General features: G+C 35.2%; 1 protein-coding gene and 1 pseudogene across 3 annotated transcripts; both read left to right on the plus strand.

Moving 5' to 3' along the window:
• Positions 1–761: 761 nt before the first annotated feature.
• On the plus strand, positions 762–22,203 carry LOC114292745 (cycloartenol synthase 2-like; annotated as a pseudogene). The gene is made up of 15 exons (XR_014331584.1): positions 762–1,100; positions 3,202–3,305; positions 4,097–4,135; positions 4,686–4,852; positions 5,530–5,718; positions 5,991–6,104; positions 6,272–6,394; positions 6,500–6,614; positions 7,763–7,861; positions 8,706–8,739; positions 19,492–19,568; positions 19,677–20,339; positions 20,419–20,625; positions 20,719–21,150; positions 21,247–22,203. The product of XR_014331584.1 is annotated as a cycloartenol synthase 2-like (transcript).
• On the plus strand, positions 14,587–18,360 carry LOC145792203 (uncharacterized). Of its 2 annotated transcripts, XM_082872951.1 has the most exons (3): positions 14,587–17,093; positions 17,193–18,180; positions 18,224–18,360. In XM_082872951.1, the coding sequence occupies exons 1-2, from the start codon at positions 16,590–16,592 to the stop codon at positions 17,832–17,834; spliced, it is 1,146 nt and encodes a 381-aa protein (XP_082729077.1). In that variant the 5' UTR covers positions 14,587–16,589; the 3' UTR covers positions 17,835–18,180; positions 18,224–18,360. The 2 variants fall into 2 exon arrangements, with proteins under 2 accessions (XP_082729077.1, XP_082729076.1); XM_082872950.1 differs by having other exon boundaries at positions 14,587–18,180.
• Positions 22,204–24,509: the final 2,306 nt, after the last annotated feature.

Genomic DNA, 24,509 nt, shown 5'->3' on the forward strand with positions numbered 1-24,509 from the left:
TTGGCTTTTCGAAGGGTATTTTTGTGAATGTGAGCGTGCCAGCAAGGATCAATCAGTCCTTACAGAAATTGTGATTGCCAACCAATTATCAGACGATTGTGTTTTAGTTCTTTTCAGCCTCAATGAAGAAGACTTTTACTGGTGGCTTGACTTAGGAGAAATTAAGAGAAATAACAGTGATATGAAGAACAATTGAAGTATTTCATAAAAATGAACACTTACAATGGTCCGAACTCAGCCTCGGAGAGGTTTACAACAACAATCTACTTGAATCTACTTGAAGCTACTCCTATGAATCGAAGTGCAGTGCGGGTATTTAAAATACAGGTATTTAAAGAACAGGTATTTAAAGACTGGAAATGTAAAAGACTGGAAAAGAAAATATATGAAGTAAATGACTGATTTGTATGATCTGAGTCCGTCCTCTTTTTCTGGGGTTGCCCTGCTATTTATACTCGTTAGTGATGACCTTCGAACTGCACTTCGAACCGTCGAACTGCTCCTCCATGATCGCTGATCATGCTTCCTTACAAGTAGCTCCATTACGCCATTACTGGCAGTTGAGCTTCTCTCTTGTACTTGAATTTGAATATGAGTAACCGTTGAAGACACGTCATCTTGTATCCCGTTATTGATCTAGTGTTACTCAGATCATGTGAGGACCAATATTTATTGCCACGTGTACGATCAGGATTAAAGGCTCGAATAACCTTCCTTTATTACTCTTACTCTGCCACGTGTCGAACTGTAACTGGCTTTTACAAAATATGTAGCCAACACTCACCAACGACTATGAGAATCTCTCTCTCTCTCTCTCCATTGTTCTCTTCGGTAAACAAGGGACTATCAGCAAATCCCCTTCACTTTCTCTCTTCTTGTTGTCGTTCGGTCTCTTACAGTCGACATCCTACCCCCTCTTTCTCTCCATCTCTTTTATCTTTCTTCGGTGAACATCAGTTGACGAGAATCTAACATCACAAACCTCTCTTCAGTGAACATCAGTCGACGAGATCAAAGATCACAAGCCCTTATTGCAGATCACAGCCCTATTCGTAGATCACATATTACAAGCCCAAACTCGTAAGCATATTGAAACATAGGTATTTCTTGTTTAAAATTTACGTTAGATTTTGGAATCTTTGCTTGAGATTTGTTGAAATTTGTTTGAGATTACCAATAATTTTTTTGAAATTGATTGTTGCTATTGTTTTCGGTGAATTTTTTTTTTTTTTTTTTTTTTTTTTAAAGTTTGTATGAATATGTTTAAAACAGATCCAAAAATAAAATAAAATTGTTTAAAGAATTTTGTTGTTAATTTGATGAAATTTGTTTTTAAAAAAATTAACTCTGTTTCTAGATAAATGTATTTTATGTATGTCCATTAGGCGTTGCCAATATGTTTATTGGGTTATCTGAAGGCATGGCTGAGTATAGGTTTCTCGCTCTTTCCAGTGCTATTGTGGCATTTATAGTGAATTCTTATCTAATTTCTTCAATCCCTTTATTGTTGTTTAATTAAGACTTTTGCTTAAATCTATGTTGTGGGGTGAAACCAAATAAATTAATTCCATAGGTGATTAATGTATATATGTATTTAAGCAGAATTTAGGGGATAGTAAGATGTTAGATAGATTCATAAATAGAGTATACACTAAGTTTTCAATTGGTTTGTCAAACATGTGGATTGGCCATCTCATTTGCAAGCAAGTACACCCAATGCTTGTGATTCTGAGGTTAATGATTATGACCCTGATGGTTCAGAAGTGGATGAGAAAGTTGAGGGAGATGAATCTAGTTCTGATGAATCTGATTTCTATTCTGCTTCTGAAGATAATGGAGATTCACCAAAAAACAAGCAGAAGTTGGAACTACCTTTTTCTGATGATTCAGAGGATGATGATTATGATCCTGATGCTCCAGATCTTAGTGATCAGGGTAAGCAGGAAAGTCCAAGTTCTGATTTTACATCCGACTCTAAGGATTTTAGTGTTGCATTCAATGATAACATATCTCCATGCAAAGACGAACCTGTGCCTGATGAACTGATTTCTGCGTCATTAGACCAGAACAAGCCCTGTGGTGTCTCCAATGGAGAGAGATCTAAAGTTGGTCAGAGGAAAAAACAATCTTTAAATGATGAGTTGTCTTATCTATTAGAGTCAGGTCCTGGCCAAGGAGAGTCTGCACTTTATCAGGAAAGAGACATGTAGAAATGTTGGATTACAAAAGGCTGCATGATGTGAGTTCCCTTTCACAACATATATCTCATATCATTAGCATGTTGTCCATAGTCAATGTTTCTGATGATTGACTTTCAAACATTTTTCCTGTCAGTCACTTGTGATATGTACTAATTGTTTGCACTTCAGTAGTTAACATCACAGTACGACACCATCTTTGTGTTAGCTGACTTTGATGGTCATGGATGTTTACTATGATTTCATTTATTACCTGATGTAGTAGACACCACTTCTGTAGTTGTCCTCAAGTAGGTGTGCACAAAGTAACTAAGGAACCTGCAAACCGAACCAACATGGTTTTCATATGTTGGGCATGGTTTAGTTTTGGGTTCAAAGATCCCATAAGTGATCTGGTCAGTTCAGTTCTTGGTTAGGAATCCGAGTAACTCAAACCGACTTGAGAATCGACCCCATGTATATATTATATACAACATTTGATACTGTATAAATACACTTTATGTTTGATTGTCTCTCTTAATGTCATTGGACTGGGTATCTTCTGAATAGAGCCACCACACTATCATTCCATACTTCGATTGATTTAGAAAACTCTGGGCTTATGAACACACGTTAGTTACCAACAAAATAAATCTTCACATGATGATGTTTTAAGATATTAAAAATGGGAAAAACAAATGTTATCTGGTGTATTTAATTACTTTTTTAGTTATCAACATTTTGGTTTTTATTTATGTTTGTTGGTGTTTACTAACTCAACATTTATGTGGTCTATTTTGGCTAAGCAATTTACAAGATCTTGTTACTGTTAACTTTCTTTTGTTCAATTGTTTTGATCCTGACCAATCAAGACTGATGTTAATTGTTAATAACAGTGAGATAGTGAATTAATTCAATATCTGTGATTTATAATTTATGGACCCTTTAATAGTCATTGTACTTGATTCTATCATTTTAAGGATTTAAGCTATAGGGTTATTTGCTATTGCTATTTGATAAATAGGCTTGGGAGAGTGCGATGAGATATGCTACAAGGATCCAGTTTTAAAAGACCGATAGTGGAGTGCTTAAATTGACTGTTCTCCTAGTGTTGCCAGCAACTTAGAGGTTTCTTCTTTTTTTTAATCCTTCAACAGTGCTTTTCTCATACTCTTTGGATTTCACAGGACTGTAATATGTTTGTTAGGAGATATGATTTAACCCCTTGTTCTTTGTCACAAGAGGCTAAAAGTGTTAGACTGGCATTTTATATGAAAATGTTGTAGGAGGTGCTTTAAAATTTGTTTAAAACTACTGAGTGGTTAAGAATGCGAAATGTTAATGAGGTCAATTTATTTGAAAGCATCAGAGGAATACCAAGATTGTAGATTCTTGGAATGTTATAAACTTGAAAGAAACAACAGTTCTGCTTCTCTAAATTGTATCGGTTAAATGTGGTTCATATAAACGAGCATTTTGATAAAGGCACTTCTAAATCATTAACACATATTTCTACCCAGCACTGGAAGCTCACTGTAGAACTTGCTTGATTGTCAGAGCTTCCTCTTTATAGAAACAAGGCACAACTGTTACATTTGACAGATACATAAACCATACTGGTTCACTCAAGACTTTGAAGATTGACATTCCTTTGTATATGAAAATTTCATCATCAGAAACGCATTATAACATGTTAATTCAGCAAAAGCTGGTGAGCAAAAAGGACTTCATAAATATGCTTCGGCTAATATTTTACTTCCAACCGATTAATGATTTGCTTGTGAAAAATAATAAAGAAAAAGAAAAATTTCTTCCCTAGGATAAGGTTATCACTATTTATTCAAATATAAAACATATATTCAAGTTAAAAATATTTATTTTACTAATTTGGTCTCTATTGCTCTTTTTTTTGCATGCAGGAATGCTTCTATGCTTGTGTAGTTGGCTATGGTTACAAGGTGAGCTTGATTTCAAGGAGTTTAACGTATTGGTTTTGTTTGTCTCATAGTTATGTCAATGTTGAACTTCCATTCAACATGCTTCATAGAATTTCTATTTCAATTTTTCGCTCTACGGGAGATTAGGCTTGTTGGTTCCATAAAAACCCTTATGAGAAGCAACAGAAAGTGCAAATGCCTTTTTATTTTTATTTTTAATCTTGTTATGTATGTATGCATAATGCGTGTGTTTGGATTGATGCTTCATAATATTAAAGAATGCAATATACATTAAGAGAGTAAGTAGGCTTACAGATATAACCCCAAGGCAAGTGGCAGAGCGGTAAAGCTTGGAGGATAAAATCCACAGGTCTCGAGTTCGAGTCACACCTTGGGGCCACTGGAGGTTTGCCCGGTCGTTAACTTCAGGGCCCTGAGATTAGTCGAGGTGCGCGAAAGCTGGCCCGGACACTCAGTTATCAAAAAAAAGTAGGCTTACAGATATGTCATATAAATTGGCATATCAATACATCAACAACCAAAATTACAATAGATGTTCCACTTTATGCAGGGCGTATGTGGTGTCATTGTAGGATGGTGTACCTACCAATGTCATATTTATATGGGAAGAGGTTCGTGGGGCCAATTAATGCTACCATTTTGTCATTGAGAAGAGAGTTGTATACACATCCCTACCATCAGATTGATTGGAACCAAGCTAGATACCTATGCGCTAAGGTATAGTTTGATACATGTTTATCCTTGCTCAGTTGCAAAACTCTAGCTGACATCGAACAACATTTAAGAAATCTATTCAACTATTCAATTGATCCCAAAATCAAAATCTATGGAGAATTGATCGAAAAGAGAAAATAAAAAAATATCAAAAAGACTAAGAAAAAAGGAGGAAAAAAGAGCCACAAATTTTGATGATCTAGTCAAGTAAGTCCTAACTAAAAACCAAAAAATAAAATAAATACCAAAATATAAAATATTATCAAAACTAGTTATTAAATCTTATTTCTTTAATCAATTCAGCTATCGTTCCCTGCCACTATCTCCGCCATATTGCTTTAATGAACATACTGATATCAACAACTAAACTTAGTACCCAAATTTTAGTGATAGGCTACCTAATTACATCCCTAGGTCAAAGAACTAAGTTAATATAACAACTTGGTATTTAGGGTTGAGCCAAAATTAACTCGACCAAACAAATTTGAACCATCCCATTATCAACTCTAGCATATTAATCTCAATTAAAATATAATTTGTTCTTTCCCTGTCGTTGATGTTGGATGCATTTCAATCAGAGATCAATCATGAAATGCAATTTTACTTATAATTATGCCATTGTTTAAGGTGAATATGTAATAATCATGATAATGTTTATAATATCCAATCTAGTGTTGCAGGAAGATTTGTACTACCCACATCCCATGATACAAGACATCCTTTGGGATTCTTTACATAAGATTGGGGAGCCTCTTCTCATGCAATGGCCTTTCTATAGGCTAAGAAAAAAGGCGTTAAGCATGGTAATGGAACATATTCACTATGAGGATGAGAATACACAATATATCTGTCTTGGACCAGTAAATAAGGTACGTACTTTTATCTCTAATACATGCATGTTATCTCTTTTTTCAAACATTGGCGTATCCAAGCATTTTGGCAAAAATCCTAAGCATGAATATCTTAGGAAGGGAATGCATAGGTTGTTAAATTGTGATAAAATTTGGTATACATAGACAATCTGATATTTTCAGTCACTTATGAGTAGCCTATCTACTTGTCACTCTATAACAAACTACTTTCATTTTTGGGAGTGTAAGAATTGTACTGAATACTCATAAGTTATTCTTTCTAACCATAGGTACTAAACATGATATGTTGTTGGGTGGATGATCCAAATTCAATGGCAAATCAGCTACACCTCTCAAGGATCAAAGATTATCTCTGGGTGGCTGAAGATGGAATGAAAATGCAGGTTTTCTATCAAGTATTTTTTCCCAATTAAAATTGTTGCACACTCGTTGGCTATTAATTAGAACTTACGAGTATGAAACAAAGTAATGTGAAAAAAGGAAGCTGATACCTCTGTCTCCAGATTTTCTTTGAACTACTAAAAAACAAAAGGCAATATTTCAATGTCAGGGTTACAATGGATCCCAATTATGGGATGTTGCTTTTGCTGTCCAAGCAATCCTCTCTACCAATCTTGTTGATGAATATGGTTCAATGCTTAAAAAATCCCATGAGTTCATTAAGATCTCACAGGCAAGTTAGAACTTTGGTGAACAATGTTCATCATGTATAAAAAAATTATTCTAATTATGTGAAACATATGAGTTGTACTAATTTGAATTTGATTTTGGCTTAAAGGTTAGGGATGACAGCTCAGGCAATCTTAGCTTCTGGTACTGTCACATTTCAAAGGGTGGGTGGCCTTTCTCTACCCCAGATACCTGTATCAGATTGCACTGCAGAAGGTTTAAAGGTAGATTGTTTCCATTAACTTCAGTAAGTTTAAGATGGTCCTTAGAAGGTGCATTAAAATTTCATAAGTAAAAGATATACTAATGTTGTTTTAAAACATATTCTGTAGAAAACGTTTATGCTGTGTTCGGTTGGGGGATTTGAGGAGGGATTTGGAAAGGAAAATGGAAAAGGTAAGTGAAATGTGAATAAAACATATCTATATTCACTTAGTTTTACACACCTTTTCCCTTTCTCTTTCCAAATCCCTCCCCAAATCCATCAACCAAACACAGCATTAGAGGAAACATAGAATATAAAAATCTATTGCCCTTTCCTTTTCTATCTTTTTTTTTTCTTTCAAAATCATGAGCCAATATGTCTTTTTGAAGCATGGATATAAGATACAGGTATGATACGATATGAATTTAACAATGTGAAATACTTTGAAGAATAGAATATGGGTACAACCAGATTATGCTCATAAAAAATATTTTAATAATTTTTGTATTGTGTTATACATGGCGAGTCAATGACCAACAACGTTCCTTTTTTTTTTTTTTTTTTGTAGGTCTTATGAAATTTGCATTTCAATATCACGTCTAAATTATTTTTTCTCCTTTTTTCTGTTCTCTTTCATAGTTAAATGTGTTATACACAAAGTGTTTGTGTTGAAATCTAATTTTAGGATCATCATATTTCCATAGTTGTCCTTACTTTCTAAAAACCATATACGGATATGAATATGAAACACATATATGACACGTTTATAAGGGTATGTCAATTGGATAAGTTTTAAAAAATATTTTCTTCTTTGTAAAGTACAAGAAGTTATTCTCGTATGAATCCTATCAATTATACACTTTATTACTATTTCACTTTCATAATAATTCAGATACGTGATCTAAAGTAGCTGATATTCTTTAAAAAAAAAAAAATCAATTATTTGATACGTTTAGGAACTATCATATACGTATCCATGAGTATTGGTAAGTATTGGTTTGTGATACAAATACAACTCCAATCTAGAAGTATCCATGCTTACCAAGTCTTTTGGCATGAAAATGTACCTTAGATAGGACATTTAGAATTTTAGTAATGGAGTTCTCTAAGTTTAAAAGATGGCTTAAAAAAATGTTTTCATTTATGGTATAATATAATTTTATGCAGGCAACACTCATGCTATCCCAGATGCCATCTACCCGTGTTGGAGAAACAATAGCAGTAGATCAGTTATATAATGCAGTCAATTTTATTCTCTCTCATCAGGTACTACTCTTGAGGTATTAAATAGTGAGCCAGGACATATGCAAAACATTTTCATACTAAAACTTTAGCATAAAATCTTGATGTATGCCTTTAAATTGTGTGCTTTAGAATGAAAAACACACCCAGAGTTATTTCTTAGTTACAGTGGTGAAGGCTGCAAATTAATTGGAGATCTCATTACTTGACCACTGCAACTGAGGAAGATGTTTGAGGGGCATTTCCCTAAATAAGCTAAAATAGTAAATCAATTTCCAAACTAAGCCTAGTTTTCAAAGAATTCCCAAAATAAGCTAACTCGCGGTTCATAATCGCGATTTCAACATATTTCTGCCTGTCCCACGTGAAAGTTGGGAAATTTTAAATTCGTGGTTACAAAAAGCGCTTTCGATTAATAAATCGTGGTTACAAAACGCGATTTTAATTAACTTTTCTTTCCTTTGAACTCGCTGTTATAAACCACGAGTTCATTGAAAAAAAATTATGTTATGAATTCGCTGTTCGCAACCCCGCTTTTGTGAAAAAAAAAATTTGTTCTGAACTCGCTATTTGTAACCACAATTTTATCAATAACCGTTTTCTTTTGAACTCGCTTTTCCAAACCACGATTTTAGCAAATTTTTTTTTGTTCTGAACTCGTTTTTTCTAACCACGAGTTTTGGCCAAATTTTTTTCCATTAAGTGAACTCGTGGTTCACAACCACGATTTTAAAACTTGTATATAATCTCCCCAGCCCCGTGTTTTACATTCACGCTTACTCCTCTCTCTGTCGAACTCCCTCTACCGTCTCTCTCTCGCTCTTACTCCTCTCTTTGTCACTGTGCTCCCTGCTTTCTCTCTGTCGAGCTCCCTCTGCTTCAATACCGTCTCTTTCTCGTTGGTATGGCTTCTATCATCTACTTTACATATTTGTGAATATATTTTGTTTATGAAAATGTGAATAAATTGGGGTTAGGGTTCAGGAATGTGGGGTTAGGGTTAGGGTTAGGGTTAGGGTTTATATTTGTGAATAAATTCGGGTTAGGGTTCATGAATGTGGGGTTAGGGTTAGGGTTTATGTTTGTGAATAAAATGTTGTGAAATCAGAAATAATAAATTAGGGCTAGGGTTTATATTTGTGAAATTTTAACTATAGATAATTTGTTGAATGTGAATGTTGAATGTGTTGAATTTTAATTATAGAGAATTTGTTGAATGTGTTTAATTATAGATAATTTGTTGAATTTTAATTATAGATAATCTGTTGAATGTGAAATCTTTTGCTATAGATAATTTGTTGAATTTGTTGAATGTGTTTAATTATAGATAATTTGTTAAATTTTAATGCTGTTAATTAATTACATAAGAAAGAGAAACGTTAATTTGGCTGTAAAAATTATTATTAATTAGGTGACGTGGAGTAGTAATAACTTAAAATTAATAGAGTAACAAAAATATTTTTTGTTCTAAATTTCAATTTTTTAAGTAAGAACAAGAAATTGAAAAGTAAGGAACAAATTTGTGATAAGAAATTGCTATGGAAGTTTTCTCGTCATTTTGGCCAGGAACAAATATATATATATATATATATATATTTTGGAGATAGGGATATGGCAAAATAGAAAAGTCAGATAATTGAATTTTATGTCGGTGTAGGCCTTCTTTCGTTTTCTTGTTAAATTTTTTTAAAGAGTGATTGTGATTGTTAATATTTTGTATGGGTGACCCTTTAAGTAGTACACTAAATTTTTTTTTAAAGAAAGAAAATTTTAAAATATGCCATTGATGCCACATGCCCCTACGATAAGAAAAATTGGTTTGACTAAATTTATGCACTAAATTCAAATCTAATCGTGGTTAAATATAAAAAGTATAGTTTACTTGAATTTCATGCCCCATTTAGGGTTGAATTTCATTTTCGAGTTTTTCCTCCTTAAATTTCATGACATTCCCTTTTATAAATTTGATATAAATAAATGACTTTTTAGAAGTGATCCACAAAAAAATTGATATAAACATTAGAGGTCGAATAATTTGATCCACAAAAAATTAGAAGTCAAAAAATTACTTTTTACCTCTTTGCCAAAAGAGGCCTTTCAAGTCGTCATAGAAAATGCTATTATGAAAACATTTGATATAAAAAAAAAAAAAAAATTGTTTAGGAATTATGTTTGAAAAAATTAAAATATTTGATTTATAAAATGAGTCATTCTTGATAATTTTTACCTATTTGAATTATCCAATTGACTTATTCTCTATGCGCCTGTATTATGTTTATTCAATTAAGTTTTAACTTTTTATTATAGTCGGATGTCTGAATTAGTTTACGTATTTATCGACTAATCTTACAATCCGCACCAAACATCCCTTCCACGTAGATCCGATAAATCTCAATTAATACCTATAAACATGACACATACTGAGAGTTCAACTTGAGATCTGAAAGGAGCATACCTAATTTTTAACATATAATGAGAGCTCTTTAATATTAATGAAACTCAAGTTTGACTTGATTCAGGTCGATAATTTTTTTGTTATGTTTTTTATATTGCTTAAAATTATGAGAGCTCATTAATTTTTTATTTATGTTATTTCGTACGTTATTTCCCTAAGTTATTTCCTACGTTGTTTCGGATGAGGTTATTTCCCTAAGTTAGGGAATAATGTCATAGGAAATAACCTACCAAATAACTTTGTCATTAGGGTCCCTATTGGCAGAAGCTTGAGCAAATAAAATTAACATCTCTTTAATTGTCCATAAATCTCACTAATTGGACCACCAATTATAAAAAATGATGCGAACAATGTTTGAAATAAAAATTAAGAACAAGTCATACAAAATCAGTCGAGTTATTTGAACTCAATGAAAAAAATAATAATTTCACAGAAAAAAGTTACACTATGATTTAAGATTTTTGTATGACTTGTTACAAAATTATATGAACAGAAAAAATAAATACAATACTTGATACAAATTATACTATAAAATTATATGAACAGAAAAATAAAAGAAGAATCTTCGTAATGCCTTCATATTCAAAATTATTGATATATCTGTCTAGGTTACAAATCACGTTTTTAAGGAAATTTTATTTATACATAAATTTTGAAGTAATTATTTTTTTAAAGTAAATCTGATTAAAGAAATTTGATTTATACATAACTATACTTTTGTTAAGTAATTCTTTCTATCTTCAGAGAACGTGGTTGCAAACCACGGTTTTACTGTTGACCCGTGGATAATAATCACTTCTAATCAAAATGTAAAAATTCAACAAAGAATTCAAAACTAGCACTCATTCTTGTTTGTCACAGACACTCACAAGCACTCTCTCTATTAGGAATGGCAACGGGGCGGGGCGGGGCCGGGGATCGCACTCCCCGTCCCCGATCCCCGATGCCCGAATTTTCCCCGGCCCCGGCCCCGATCCCCGACGGGGACTCATAGCCCGGTCCCATCCCCGCCCCCGATCGGGGATCGGGGATCCCCGACCCCGAAAAATCCCCGATTTTTTTTTTTTTTTTTTTAATCTATAAAAATCTATAAACATAGATTAAAATATATTTGAGACAATGAAGACAATTATTATGGATTAAAATATATTTGTAAACCTGTAGCGTTGCCATACAAAATAACCTGTAGCAATTTCAAAATATATTTGTCCAGCAGCACATATACAATCTGTACACCTGTAGCATTGCAATATATACAATCTGTCCAGCAGCATCTGTACATGTTTAAAAAATCCTATCACACACAACTTTCATCCTATCACAAAGAACTTCAAAAATTCAACATAATCTGCCAATATATACAATCTGTCCAGCAACCCACACACAAGAAAATTCAACAAGTAAAAAAGAAAATAATTAATCCCAAGCACAACCCGCAAGGGATAGGTTACCCAAAAATTGAAATTACAAAAAAAATATATATATGTCCATTACAACATAAAAAATCAAATCCATTGTTGGCACAATATCCACAGAGAGAGAGAGAGAGAAAAAAAAGATTTTAAATAACTTCTTTGCACAAATGACAATTCACAAGCTATGATTAGAAGAAAGAGGAGTGAAGTCTGCTAAAACATGTCACACCCCTGCAGCAGCTTATGGTTGTCACCAACAATAAGAAGCCGTTGATTTACACCTAAGAAGAATACAGACGACAATTTGCAATACAAATTCGTTTTGCTGCTACAATGACATGAACCCGGTCACAATGTTCAACTCTTACAGCCTGTAGAGAGGGAAAAAAACATATAGAGAATAGAGGATAATTGCATGGCCAAAAAGTTGCCTCACAGAACCAAGTAAGCTAATGTCAAAACAGAGTGATATTAAGAATGCATAATGAAATGTAAAACGTAAAATAATTCAGCATACCCGTTCTCATTCGACAGACATGGTCATGGCCAAAACTGAAAGTACATCTGCTAGTAAATACTGTGTTAAAAGGAAAATGTGTACTCATGTTATCAATGGATTTTTTTTATACTAAGAAAAAGGTTTTAGAATTAAATTTATCAATTTATCTTTTAAATTAGTCCTATTTGATCAACACAGAATGTCACATAAGGGTAAAACTGAATCAATTTCAGAAGTTAGAGAATTATTTGAATTTAAAAGAAGTGAATGATGTAAATCATACATAAATGATCAAACCTTCACAAGCCCTAAAAATGCTATGAGGTGTTGGGAAATAGTCATACAAATTTTTATATACTTTTCTCAAATAAATCTAGCCCTCATGTTGCATTTTTTAAAATACTTTCTAGACACTTTTTCTATAAATATAAAGCTATTGGTTTTTGTTTTTATATTCTCACAACTAGAGAAAGAAGCGGACAAGAAGCCTACAATAAGTTAATAGTTAGCATTAGGACAAGCTGGTATGGACAGCCAGTTTAAAAAAAAAAAATTAAAAATTAACTTCAACAAAATCATATATTAAAATAATAATAGATGAGTGATCTCATTCTGTCCTCAGCAATTCTAATATAGATCAATCCAACCATCTATTCCTATTTTTTAATTCATTTCATTAATACAATTGTTTAATTTTTTTGCTATGATACCATAGAGATGCCACTCAATTGAATGATGTGGGATAGAGAGAACTGGGGCACAAAGTGTTGGGGTGGACCTCTTGTTCATCATACCACAACTTCTTTTTTCACTCCAACGTGCCTATATAAATATATATATATATATATGAATAATCGTGCACCAAAACTTTCATCATATACAACACAAAAAGGTTCGTTGAAGAGAAAAAGAGAAGTGAGTGAGTGAGACTAGTCACTTGACCCAAAACATGGATTCAATAATGAACAATGAACAATAATTAGGGGAGATCTATATACTCATATTCAGAGATCTATATATTCATCTTCAATAATGAACTAATGAACAATGAACATCATCATCTACACAGAATAAATAAATTTAGAAAAAAAAACAGATCTATATACTCATATTCAGATATATATATATATATATAATCAGATCTATATATATATATATAATATACATAGATGTAAACTAATATATATATATAATCAGATCTATATATATATATAATCAGATCTATATATATATATAATATACATAATCAGATCTATATACTCAATTCAATTTCCAACTTTTGTTTCTTTTCAATAACTTCTAAAATTCAATTTCCAACTTTTGTTTCTTTTCATTGTTTTCCCTACAATTACTCAGCAGCCAAACAGCACATTACTAAAATATGATAGTTTTAATTAAAAAGAAAGAGACAATTGGGAAGCCATTCAAATCAGCCACAACAAGAGTTTCAATTCACAGACAAAATCAAATCCAATACACAGATCTGGCAATTCAAATAACCAAATCAAATATACAAAATAACTTCCCTGAAAGAAATGAATATAAAAATAAAAATAATGAAAATAAATGAAAATATTTACAGATCTGTAGACGGAGCTATATTTACAGATCTAAATATTTACAGATCTGTAGAGGCTGTTGGCACAAAATATTTACAGATCTAAACTCAAATATACAAAATATTTACAGATCTAAATACTAAACACTCATATATATATATATATATATATGTAAACCCTAGAAAGAGAGAGAGAGAGAGAGAGAGAGAGAGAGAGAGAGAGAGAGAGAGATACCGAAACAGAGAGAGCCGGAGGAGCGGCGGTAAGGGACGATCGGAGGATCGCCGGTGAGGAGGGAGGCTCGGCGGTGACAGATGAAAGAGAGAGGGAGAGACCAGTGGCGAGCGAGAGGGAGAGACCAGTGGTGAGCGAGAGAGAGAGAGAGAGGAGCGCCGTGGGTGAGTGAGAGGCTCGGTGGTGATGGAGGATCGCCGGTGAGGAGGATCGCCGGTGAGGAGGGAGAGACCAGTGGCGAGCTGCGAGAGAGGGAGAGGAGCGCCGTGTGTGACAGTGTGAGAGGGAGTTTGGTGTGGTGTCTGAATGAAAGGAACCCTAATCAAATACAAACATATATGATATATATATATATGCAAGGACAAAATGGTAATTTCGTCTCGGGGAATTAGCGGGGCGGGGCCGGGGCCGGGCCGGGTCCGGGTATGAAACATCTATCCCCGTCCCCGGCCCGGATATCATCGGGGATGAAATTTTAAATACCGTCCCCGGCCCGTAGGGGATATTTTTCGGTGAATAACCATTAAATTCGGGGACGGGGGTCGGGTCACCGTCGGGCTGGTTTCAGATTGCCATCTCTACTCTCTATCCCTCTCTCTAACACACACACCCACAACACTTACACTCACATCAAACATATATAATTTTTAATATATATAAATTTTATTTTGTAAAATTCAGACCAATATTAAATATATATAATAATAATTAATAATAGCAAATAAGAATCAACTATATAAAATGATTATTTTTTTACTTTAATTCTTAAAATGTAATTTTTTGTTTTTGGTAAATTACGTTGACACACCTGAGGTTTATATTTATGACAGTTATTCCCCTACCTTTGAAAAAAAAATTCATTGGAAAAAAAATAAAAATAATTGGAAAAATAATCTATTTCAAAAGAAAAATTAAATTAAAAAAAAATTAATTGTTTTGAATTTTATAAAATAAAATTTATATATATTAAAAATTATATATGTTTTATGTGAGTGTAAGTGTTGTGGGTGTGTGTGTCAGAGAGAGAGATAGAGAGAGTGAGTGTCAGTGTTTGTGACAAAGAAGAGTGAGTGCTGGTTTTGAATTTTTGTTCCAAATGTGTTTTGAAAACACGTTTTTACATATTTTACTTACAAGCGTGGTCACTAATATGTATAAATAAGTTTTCTTTATGTATAAATCAAGTTTACCAACACTTTATAATTTATATAAAGTCACAACCTACACTCATAATTTATGTCATGATGTGAAATTTAGGTAAATTAGAAATATTGTTACTTTGATGTAAAGTTAGGTTTACCTACACTCATAAGTTTACCTACATCATAAAATTGTTGAATTTTTCTACATTCATAAGTTTACCTACACTCAAAGTAACAAGATTAACAACTTACACTTATAAGTTTATGTAAATTACTTAGATTTATAATTTATCAATTACCTAAATCAACTTACATCAATTATATTTATTTAATGATTACAAATGTTGTTACTTTATAATTTATAATCATTTTTTTTATAATTTATACAAAATTAATCCAAAGTTAATAAAAGATTTTTAGACCTAAAACTTAGCTGAATTACATTTATTGTGCATAAGAGCATGATCTTAATCATAATAAGTAATGTAAAAAACATAACAGAAGAGCATGATGTTAATTTTGTATGTGTTGTAAGATGTTTTTCTTAAAAAGCTAAAAAATCTAAAGCATTATCATTATTTTAACTCATATCTTAATTAAAAAATCAATAATGATTGTTGAATTATAATTGATGATTACTTAAATACAGTTTTTGCGTCACAAGTAATTGTACTTGAATGAGTTAAAATTCATATAATTCTTTTACGAGTACAAGGAGATATAAGTATATTGTTGCTATTTTAATGTTTTTTGTCTTAATTGAAGCAAGTATATGGACACTGTTCCAATTATTTTCTACTGGGGGGAAACATAATTCGAGATCCCGATGAAGGCTTATCATATGATGCTGAGTCGAAAGGGATATATGCGGTGCAAATTGGCACCACGCTTAGCAATTTGGAGGAGATGTTTACGTCAAAGGTGGCAAGTTACGGGAAAAGTGTCTGATTGACCTTCAAATGTAGATATCCTTATCGCTAGTGGCAAGCACACAGCAAATACAAGATATTACCAATCAATGACGATGAGGCGTTGAACACCGTATTAAGTATCGGTGCAACTTTTCAAGCACCAAATTGTTTGGAAGTCTACATTGATAAAGAGATTGTACACAATATCCCGAACATGACACAAATGGATTCTCGTCCGTTCACTACATTGCTGACGCATGGGATTGACACAACAACGTTTCAGTCTCCTATGTATGAATCAGATCAATGTTATCCACTGGGCTACACACAACAGTCATTTCAGGGCCATGGTATAGAATCAAGTTCAGGTGGTGGATATGGGTATGAATTTGACAGTAACACACAAGATGTGCCCACATGTATCCATCATACCACTCCGGTTGAAGTTGCTGGTAATATGGCTGAAACAGTGAATGAGGTGCAGTTTGCTGACAGTGACATGGTCCTGATGTCGCCCTAAACGATGATGACAATGACATGTGTGATGAAGAAAATTTATTAGGCGGATCAGATGATGATGATGATGAAGAATATGATGCCCAGGCTCCCGTTGACCCTGAAAATGCCCCCATTCCACCTAGAGTTGAAATCCCTTTCTATGACAACATTCACATTGGTGGTGATTTTGACATTAGTACCCGTGATGTCGTTCTCCGTAACCGGATCTGGAGTGCTGAAAATCCCGAGTTGGACAGAGGAATGGTTTTTGTTGATAAGAAGCAACTTCTACATGCTGTGAAATTGTACCGTGCAACAAATAATCGAGAGTATATGGTCGTAACCTCCAAGCGAGACCTTTGGGTGTCTGCTTGCAAGCACGACTGCAGTTGGTGGTTGCGTGCATCTCTTAGTGGGAAACATGGTCTTTTTGAAATAAAGCAGTACAGGGGTCCTCACCATTGTTTATACCCACGAATGAACAGGGACCACATTAATATTAGCTCTAGTTACATTGCTTCTCATATTTTGGGACAAGTTGCGGTTAGTATAAAAAATAAATATTTACATATATATACATATTTGTTTGTTTATAGTGTTCACATCCAGATAATCCAACTCATATTTGATTGTCGTATGCAGAATGAACCTGATATGCCGATTAAGAATGTCATCGAAGATATAAAAAAGACCATGAACTATAGTATATCATACAAGAAGGCGTGGCATACAAGGGCAAAGGCAATTAAAATGGTATTCGGTGATTGGGATGAATCATATAGGCAGTTGCCTAAATTCATGCATGCATTACAGACATCGAATCCTGGCACCATCGTGACATGGAAGCACAGATATACCGAGCATACAACCATTATGCCTGTCTTCCACTTTATTTTCTGGTCTTTCAAACCCGTCATCGATGGCTTTAGATATTGTAGGCCTGTTATAACTATAGATGGTACATTCTTATACGGTAAATACACTGGTGTGTTGCTTGTAGCAACGATTGTCACTGCCAATGGCAAAATATTACCGCTTGCATTCACTGTTGTCGACATGGAGAGTTTGGAGTCTTGGTTGTTCTTCATTCAAAATATCAAGGAACATATTGTCATGGACCGACAGGGAGTGACTTTGATAGCTGATCGAGCTGAGAGTATTTTAGCTGCTGTGAGGCGGCATTGGCTGAATCCGTCGCTCCAATTTGTTGGATATCATCGGCACTGCCTTCGACATGTTTGCAGTAACTTTAACACATATTTCAGAAATAAGGAGCTCAAATAACTTCTGTGGAAAGCAGGGAGTGTTGATCAATGACGAAAGTGTAATGGTTACTTAGATCAGATACAGGCTATTAACTAAGAAGCCATCAATTGGGTCCACAAGATGAATCCTGAGGACTGGGCCCTTGCATATGACGGTGGATATCACTGGGGGTTATTGACCAGTAATGATGCAGAGTGCTTCAACAGCGTCTTGAAAGGTGCAAGGAACTTACCTATTTCAGCTATGGTTGAATTTACATTTCGACGACTCGTCAAATATTTTGACGAGATGGGAACCCAAGCTGAAACAGATGTACGCAATGAGTTCCAATACCCTAGAGAGATGAAAAGAACTATGGAGGAGGGTATCGCAAGGGGAAATACTTTCAAGTTGATATCGTATGACAGGTTAGTTTGTAATGTGAAAAAATTGTTATTATTATGTTGTTAAGTTAATTACACCTAAAAACATGAACTTGATTAGTTTGTATCAATATTGTCTTATAGGCCCCGCCGTGTATTTGAGGTGCAAACATCTTTTCGCCGTGGACGAGGTCGTAATAGACAGATTGTGCGAATAAATCAACCCACGTGCAGTTGTGGGAAATATGAGATAAGACACTATCCATGTTCCCATATGCTCGCTGTAATGTCTGAATGCGGTGACAATCCATTCCAGTACGTTGATCCAATGTATAGGCTTCCTGTATACATGAGGGTTTGGGAAACTAAATTCAATCCAATACCGCATCAAGATTATTGGGATGATCCGTAGTGGACCTTATTGCCTAATGAAGTTCGTCTGCGAGAAGTAAAACGGGGTCGTACATCTATGGCTCGTATTCCGAATGAGATGGATATATCAGACAGGCGTTTGACAGCTCGTTGCAGTGAGTGCCACCAGACAGGTCATGACAGGCGAATATGTCCGGCACGACTTGGTCGATGAAGACTATGTAATACTTACATGTTGTAATATATCATTTTGAAATTCTTCATTTGTAATAGATCATTTAATTATGTATTTTTAAATTTTGTATTTGTAAACGGGGTCATACATTTAAAATGTGTATTACAAAATGTGTACTTGATTCAAAAATGTGTAATGCAAAATTGAAAATATGTATAACTTATTCAAACTTGTATAATTTATTGAAAATGTGTACTAGTTTTTCACCGTGTGCTTGATTGAAAATGTGTATTACATGATTCTATACTTAATCACGTAGTTCTTCTACCATTTCAAAATTTCATATTTTTGAATAAATTAAATATCGAATGCTTCAATCATTGTTCACATTTTATAATTTAAAAAATTTACAAATTTTAAAAAAATTAACCTTTTATAAATTAAAATTTTAAAAATTGGAATGCTGCAGCCATTGTTCACAATTACAAAATTGTATATGTATTTTGAAAAATTTATAATTTATTCAAACTTTTAGCATTACAAAATCAATATTTAAGTTTTGTCAAATATGCCATAAATGTAATCATTAATTTCGAATTGCTTCCGTGTAAGTGGCACATAAATTTGTCTTTTCTCGAACCCATAACATTTACTTCATTGTATTTTACATCGTTAAGTACAAAATCAATAATTACTGTTTTCTCTATTATTATGTTATGATTAAATGAGATTTTGATATGGATGATCTAATATTTCAGTTGTACAGGCTTCATGGCACATGTACCTGAGGAGGTTCCACTATTCAGACAGGTACATCGGGCTGACAGTATGTGGGACCGTCCGGTATGCAATAACGTTTGTTGGACTTTACGCCTACAATTAAAATACATTGCATTCTATTGTATATTTCGTGATAATGTTATTATTTAAATTGGTCATTCTGTTGTGCAGGATGAGGCACCCACCGTGTTGACATGCCGTCGGGCAGATTCTGGATTGTGGAAGCATCCGTTGGACCATAGAGTCTTGCAGTATCTATTACGCGCGGGATTCTATGGTGTGTATCGTATCGGGCATATTCGACTGGACCACGCATTCATCACTGCTCTCGTCGAGAGGTGGCGCACAGAGACTCATACATTTCATTTCCCGATCGGGGAGGCCACCGTCACGTTGCAGGACGTATCCGTCCTATATGGTCTTCAGATTGATGGCCGAGCAGTTACTGGAGTTGACCCATCTGTCGCAACGAAGCAGTGGGTAGCCCTATGTGCTAAGCTATTGGGAGTAGCACCTACACCAGCAGATTTACAGGCAGGTAGAGTGAGGGTAAGGTGGCTGGCCGAGCACTTTGCTCATCTTCCAGATCATGCTCCAGATGAGTTGGTACAGTAGCATACCCGAGCATATATTCTGTGGCTTATTGGGGGGGTACTTCTCCCTGATAAGTCACAGAACCTGGTCAAGCTGATGTACTTGCCATTGCTGAGAGACATTGAGGAGATTGGGCAGTACAACTGGGGTAGCGCGGCTCTGGCATGGTTGTATAGGATGCTATGTCGAGCAGCTCAGGTGGGTACGAGGGAGATTGGAGGACTACTTGTGTTGCTACAGGTTAGTAACAATTTTATTACATGCCAATTCATATTGTATGCCATATATCAGTATTGTAATTGTGTTCAAACTATTGCAGATTTGGGCATGGGAGAGATTGATTCGCATTGCCCCGTCTAGGCAGCAACTGGTTGGTCCTGGTGAGCTGCCTATGGGTGAGGGGGACATGCAGTTGCCCACCAGACCGCGAGGTAGCCGGTGGAGGGTTGACATGGGCCACGAGGTCGTCTCGACCCACGTAGTGGTTGTTTATAAAGACCAGCTGGACCAGATGATCGAGGGCGAGGTATGAAATTTTTTAATTGCGTTTTAGTTGTCTTCTTCATTGTATATGTTTTGAGTTCACGAGCAAAATTTAATTTATTTGTCGTCATTGTAGTTTATCTGGCAACCTTACGCTGGGGTCCTCGGTACGCTCCCCGACTACTGCTGACTGGGTCAGGAGATATGGATGGCGAGAGTGCCACTTATTTATTTTGAAGTGGTTGAGTGGCATCTCCCCCATCGTGTCCTCCAACAGTTTGGTCGGGTGCAGTCCGTACCGGATCGATTCGACACTGAGTGGCAGTTGCACGTCACTGATAGGCGTAGCCGAGCTGGCACTGACTGGCATCTGTTTTATATGCGATATATACAGTTATGGGAGGCCCGCCGGGATAGTATTGTACAGGCTGACTACAGTGATGAGGTGATCCCCTCTTCCGACCCTTACATGTTGTGGTATCGGCGACATACACACCTACTAGTCGGGAATCCGAGTCACGTGTCTGAGTCTGGATATCAGGGAGTTGGCCCTTATCTTGAGGCATTGGTGAGTATCATATTATGTGTCAGATAATTATTAAAATCATACTTTATTTACTTTCAGTCAACTGTAGCCTAATAATACGTCTGAATGTTTGTTCAGATGGCTGGAGTTGGGAGGTCGTTTCACTTGGCTGAGGACGCCCATTTAAGACGTGATGGGCAGCATGCCTTGCAGGCCGTTGCAGAGATCCGGGAGTTATTGTACCAGGCATTCCAGCTTACCCATCAGGGAGATCGTTTGCATTACGGCCACTACGGTGTACACACTTCAGCAGCTGCTCCAGATACATCAGCGTGTTCCACGTTAGCGCCTTCCACTTTAGCGCCTGCCACATCAGCTCCTTCGACATCAGTCACCCCACCACATACTACCCCATATATATCTGCAGATTCCCTCGACGTACTTCCTACGCAGCATACCGGCATACCTTATGTGCCTGACCCTGATTGGACACCGCCCCGATACATGCATGACGTTGTTACCCCATCCACCCAGTTACCACCACCAGACAGTTCGACGGCGACCATGAGTACACATGATGCAGTTCTCACTGACATCTCCCACGTTGACGCTGAGGCCCATATTAAGCCCCCACCCAGAGCGCGCGGGAAAGGGCGAGGTTTTGGTCGCGGCGGACGTCGCGGCCGAGGTCGGGGTGCGGGCAAAGGCAGAGGTCGAGCTCCAGCTGCAGATCGTGATACAGTTGCACCAGATGATGGAGTTTCACAGCTCAGCAGTATTCGATCTTTCGCCACAGACAGGATCAGGGGCAGCATATGCAGTAGAGGGGGGGTCACACTCACAGGCTCCACAGGATACGCATTTATGATTGGGGGAGCCAGATATTCAGGGAGTCTACCGCAGGAGACCGAGGAGGGAGGTCCACGGTCGGGATTGTGGGACTGGGGGCAGGTTAGGGCATTAGCGGGTGTGATGTGGAGTGTATAGTTTATTTTATTTATAGTTTTTGTTATAGTTTTTGTAAATCAAACTTGTACAGATGATGTAAATGTGTCATACTTATTTATTCAAAAAATATAATTTTACAATTTTTTATTCTTACTTGTTTTGATGATTTCCATAAAAATGAAAAGGAAAACAGGAAAAAAATGATAAGAATTGATAAGATTTTATTATTGAGCGAGATTGGAGGACCACTTGTGTTGCTACAGGTTACTAAAAATTTTATACAAAAAAAAATATGGGAAAAAAAATGTAAACATTGCATAATGGATAGTTGTGGGGAAAAATATGAGTAAACAGGAAACAAAACAAATATCTAAATAAACACATAATTTTGTTTTCCCTTTTCTTTCACTTTTCTGAAAGACTGCATTCACTGTCTTCTTTTCATGTACAAACCAATGATAACCAAACAAAATGTACACATATATATTTGTTGTTCATATAGCTTAAACATGTATTTCAACTATTTGTTATATGAACATGTACTTCATTAAGTATCATTATTATATTCCACATCAATAATGCATGAAATCATGAAAGTTTAGTTGAAGTAGCGTTTTTCAAAATAACAATAACGGAGAGAAAGTAAAGGTAGAATTACAAGAACTATTCGAAAGCAATTGAAATATCTCCCTTCATTGATAAGTCGTGGATAAGCATTAAAAATTGCATGCATTACAGAAATGGTTTGGGCGTTCATCCAAACAATTTCATTCATTATCATCATCATCTTACATCTCAATATCAGATTCATACATAACATCCATGCTCTAGGCGTAGTACTGGTGTGCATCATCCATTAACCCATCTTCGGCACGCTCATTTGCGGTCTTCATTAGTCCGGACCTTTGCAAACGTTGGGTCATGCGATTAACCTCGTCGCGGATACGATGCAATGCCCTTTGCAACAACTGTGGAGTGTCAGTTGGCATACGTATGGCTAACCGATGAAGAAATTTAAGATTAACTTCACGACATAGCTCAACGAGAACATTTGCTCGAGTTTTACGAAATTCTCACTCAGCTCTCATGGTATTGACGGTGGCACGTGAGTAACGCAAATTTGGATTTATTGGGTATTCAAATTCATCTCCATCTGCAACCCAATACCGACCGATTGTTGAATACAGATCAACCACCGTATATCTCATGATGATATCGCTCGAAATAGCTGTAAAACTTTTATTGTGGTATGATGCGATATTTATACCATATATACACATGGTAGCTGTATGTATGAAATTATTGTAAACAACTATGCATCAGAGTTGTCACGTCAACTTTTATGACCTGAACAACTATGCATCAACTTGATAGGAGTTGTCACTTCGACTTTTATGAATTGCAAAATTTACTGTTATTCCAAAACAAAAAGTAAAAACATAAAAAAATAATAATAAAATAAAAACCAAGCTGATCAACCGACTAAACGTCTGAATTAGTCAAATTTCTTTGCTTGATTTTTTTTTTTTTAAAAATAAATGTGACCTCACAATTTAAAAATCTTTAAAATATTTTTAAATTTTTGGAAATATTTATTCACAAATTTGTTTTATTTTTTAGGTGTATTGACATATTTATTAATTTAATGTTATTTTGTTATGACATCCCCTCAAAATTTTAATGGATTGCATAATTCACAAGGGCACAGTAGGTACGGTACGATAATAAATTGTAGCTCGGCGCAGTGATACGTCCAACATTTGTCAGTGATGCTCGCCAATGACTTGAACAGATGTAATAATTTGAATGCTTTGGTTTTTCCTCAGATGCTATGTGACTTTGTGTAGCGATGCAGTGCTGCATCTGACTTTGTGCAGCGATGCAGTGATGCATGTGACTTTGTGCAATAATGCAGTGATGCATGTCACTTTGTGCAGTGATGCAGTAATGCATGTGACTTTCTGACTTTGCGACCACATGGCACATCAATACGACCACATGGCAATAGTGTTGATAAACAATTATGTGATGGACTGAAGGAGTAAAGTGTAATTTACCGAATATAAAAAGAAGCAAAAAATGCAAAGATGAGAAAATGGGATGACTGTGAAGTTCACTAAGTGAAAATAAGATAAAATATAGGCTGTTTACGAATAATATTACTTTAAAACAAAGAAAATTTAAGCATTTAATTTCATTTATAATTTGTTGAAAACACCAATTTGTACTGAAATCGTCAATTCCAAGTGACTACTTATGTATTAAAAAAGTAAGCAAGAAAAAATAGTTTCATGTGGCGATGTAACAACTCACTGTATGTTGTTTTATTTGACAACTCACTGCTTTGTTTTATTTGACAACTCATTGCTCCAATATGAAGAGATTGCATTGTCATCCTCTGGCCTACAATTATGATTTTATTTGACAACCACGTCCGTGACTACATCACAGGT

This window comes from Camellia sinensis, chromosome 6 (assembly GCF_055761805.1).
Source record: "Camellia sinensis isolate YWXY chromosome 6, ASM5576180v1, whole genome shotgun sequence".
In the NCBI taxonomy this organism is placed as follows: Eukaryota; Viridiplantae; Streptophyta; class Magnoliopsida; order Ericales; family Theaceae; genus Camellia; species Camellia sinensis.

What these genes read in the sequence shown, in the direction of transcription:
- LOC145792203 (XM_082872950.1), top strand. Translation starts at nt 16,590, where the DNA reads ATGTGTGATGAAGAAAATTTATTAGGCGGATCAGATGATGATGATGAT.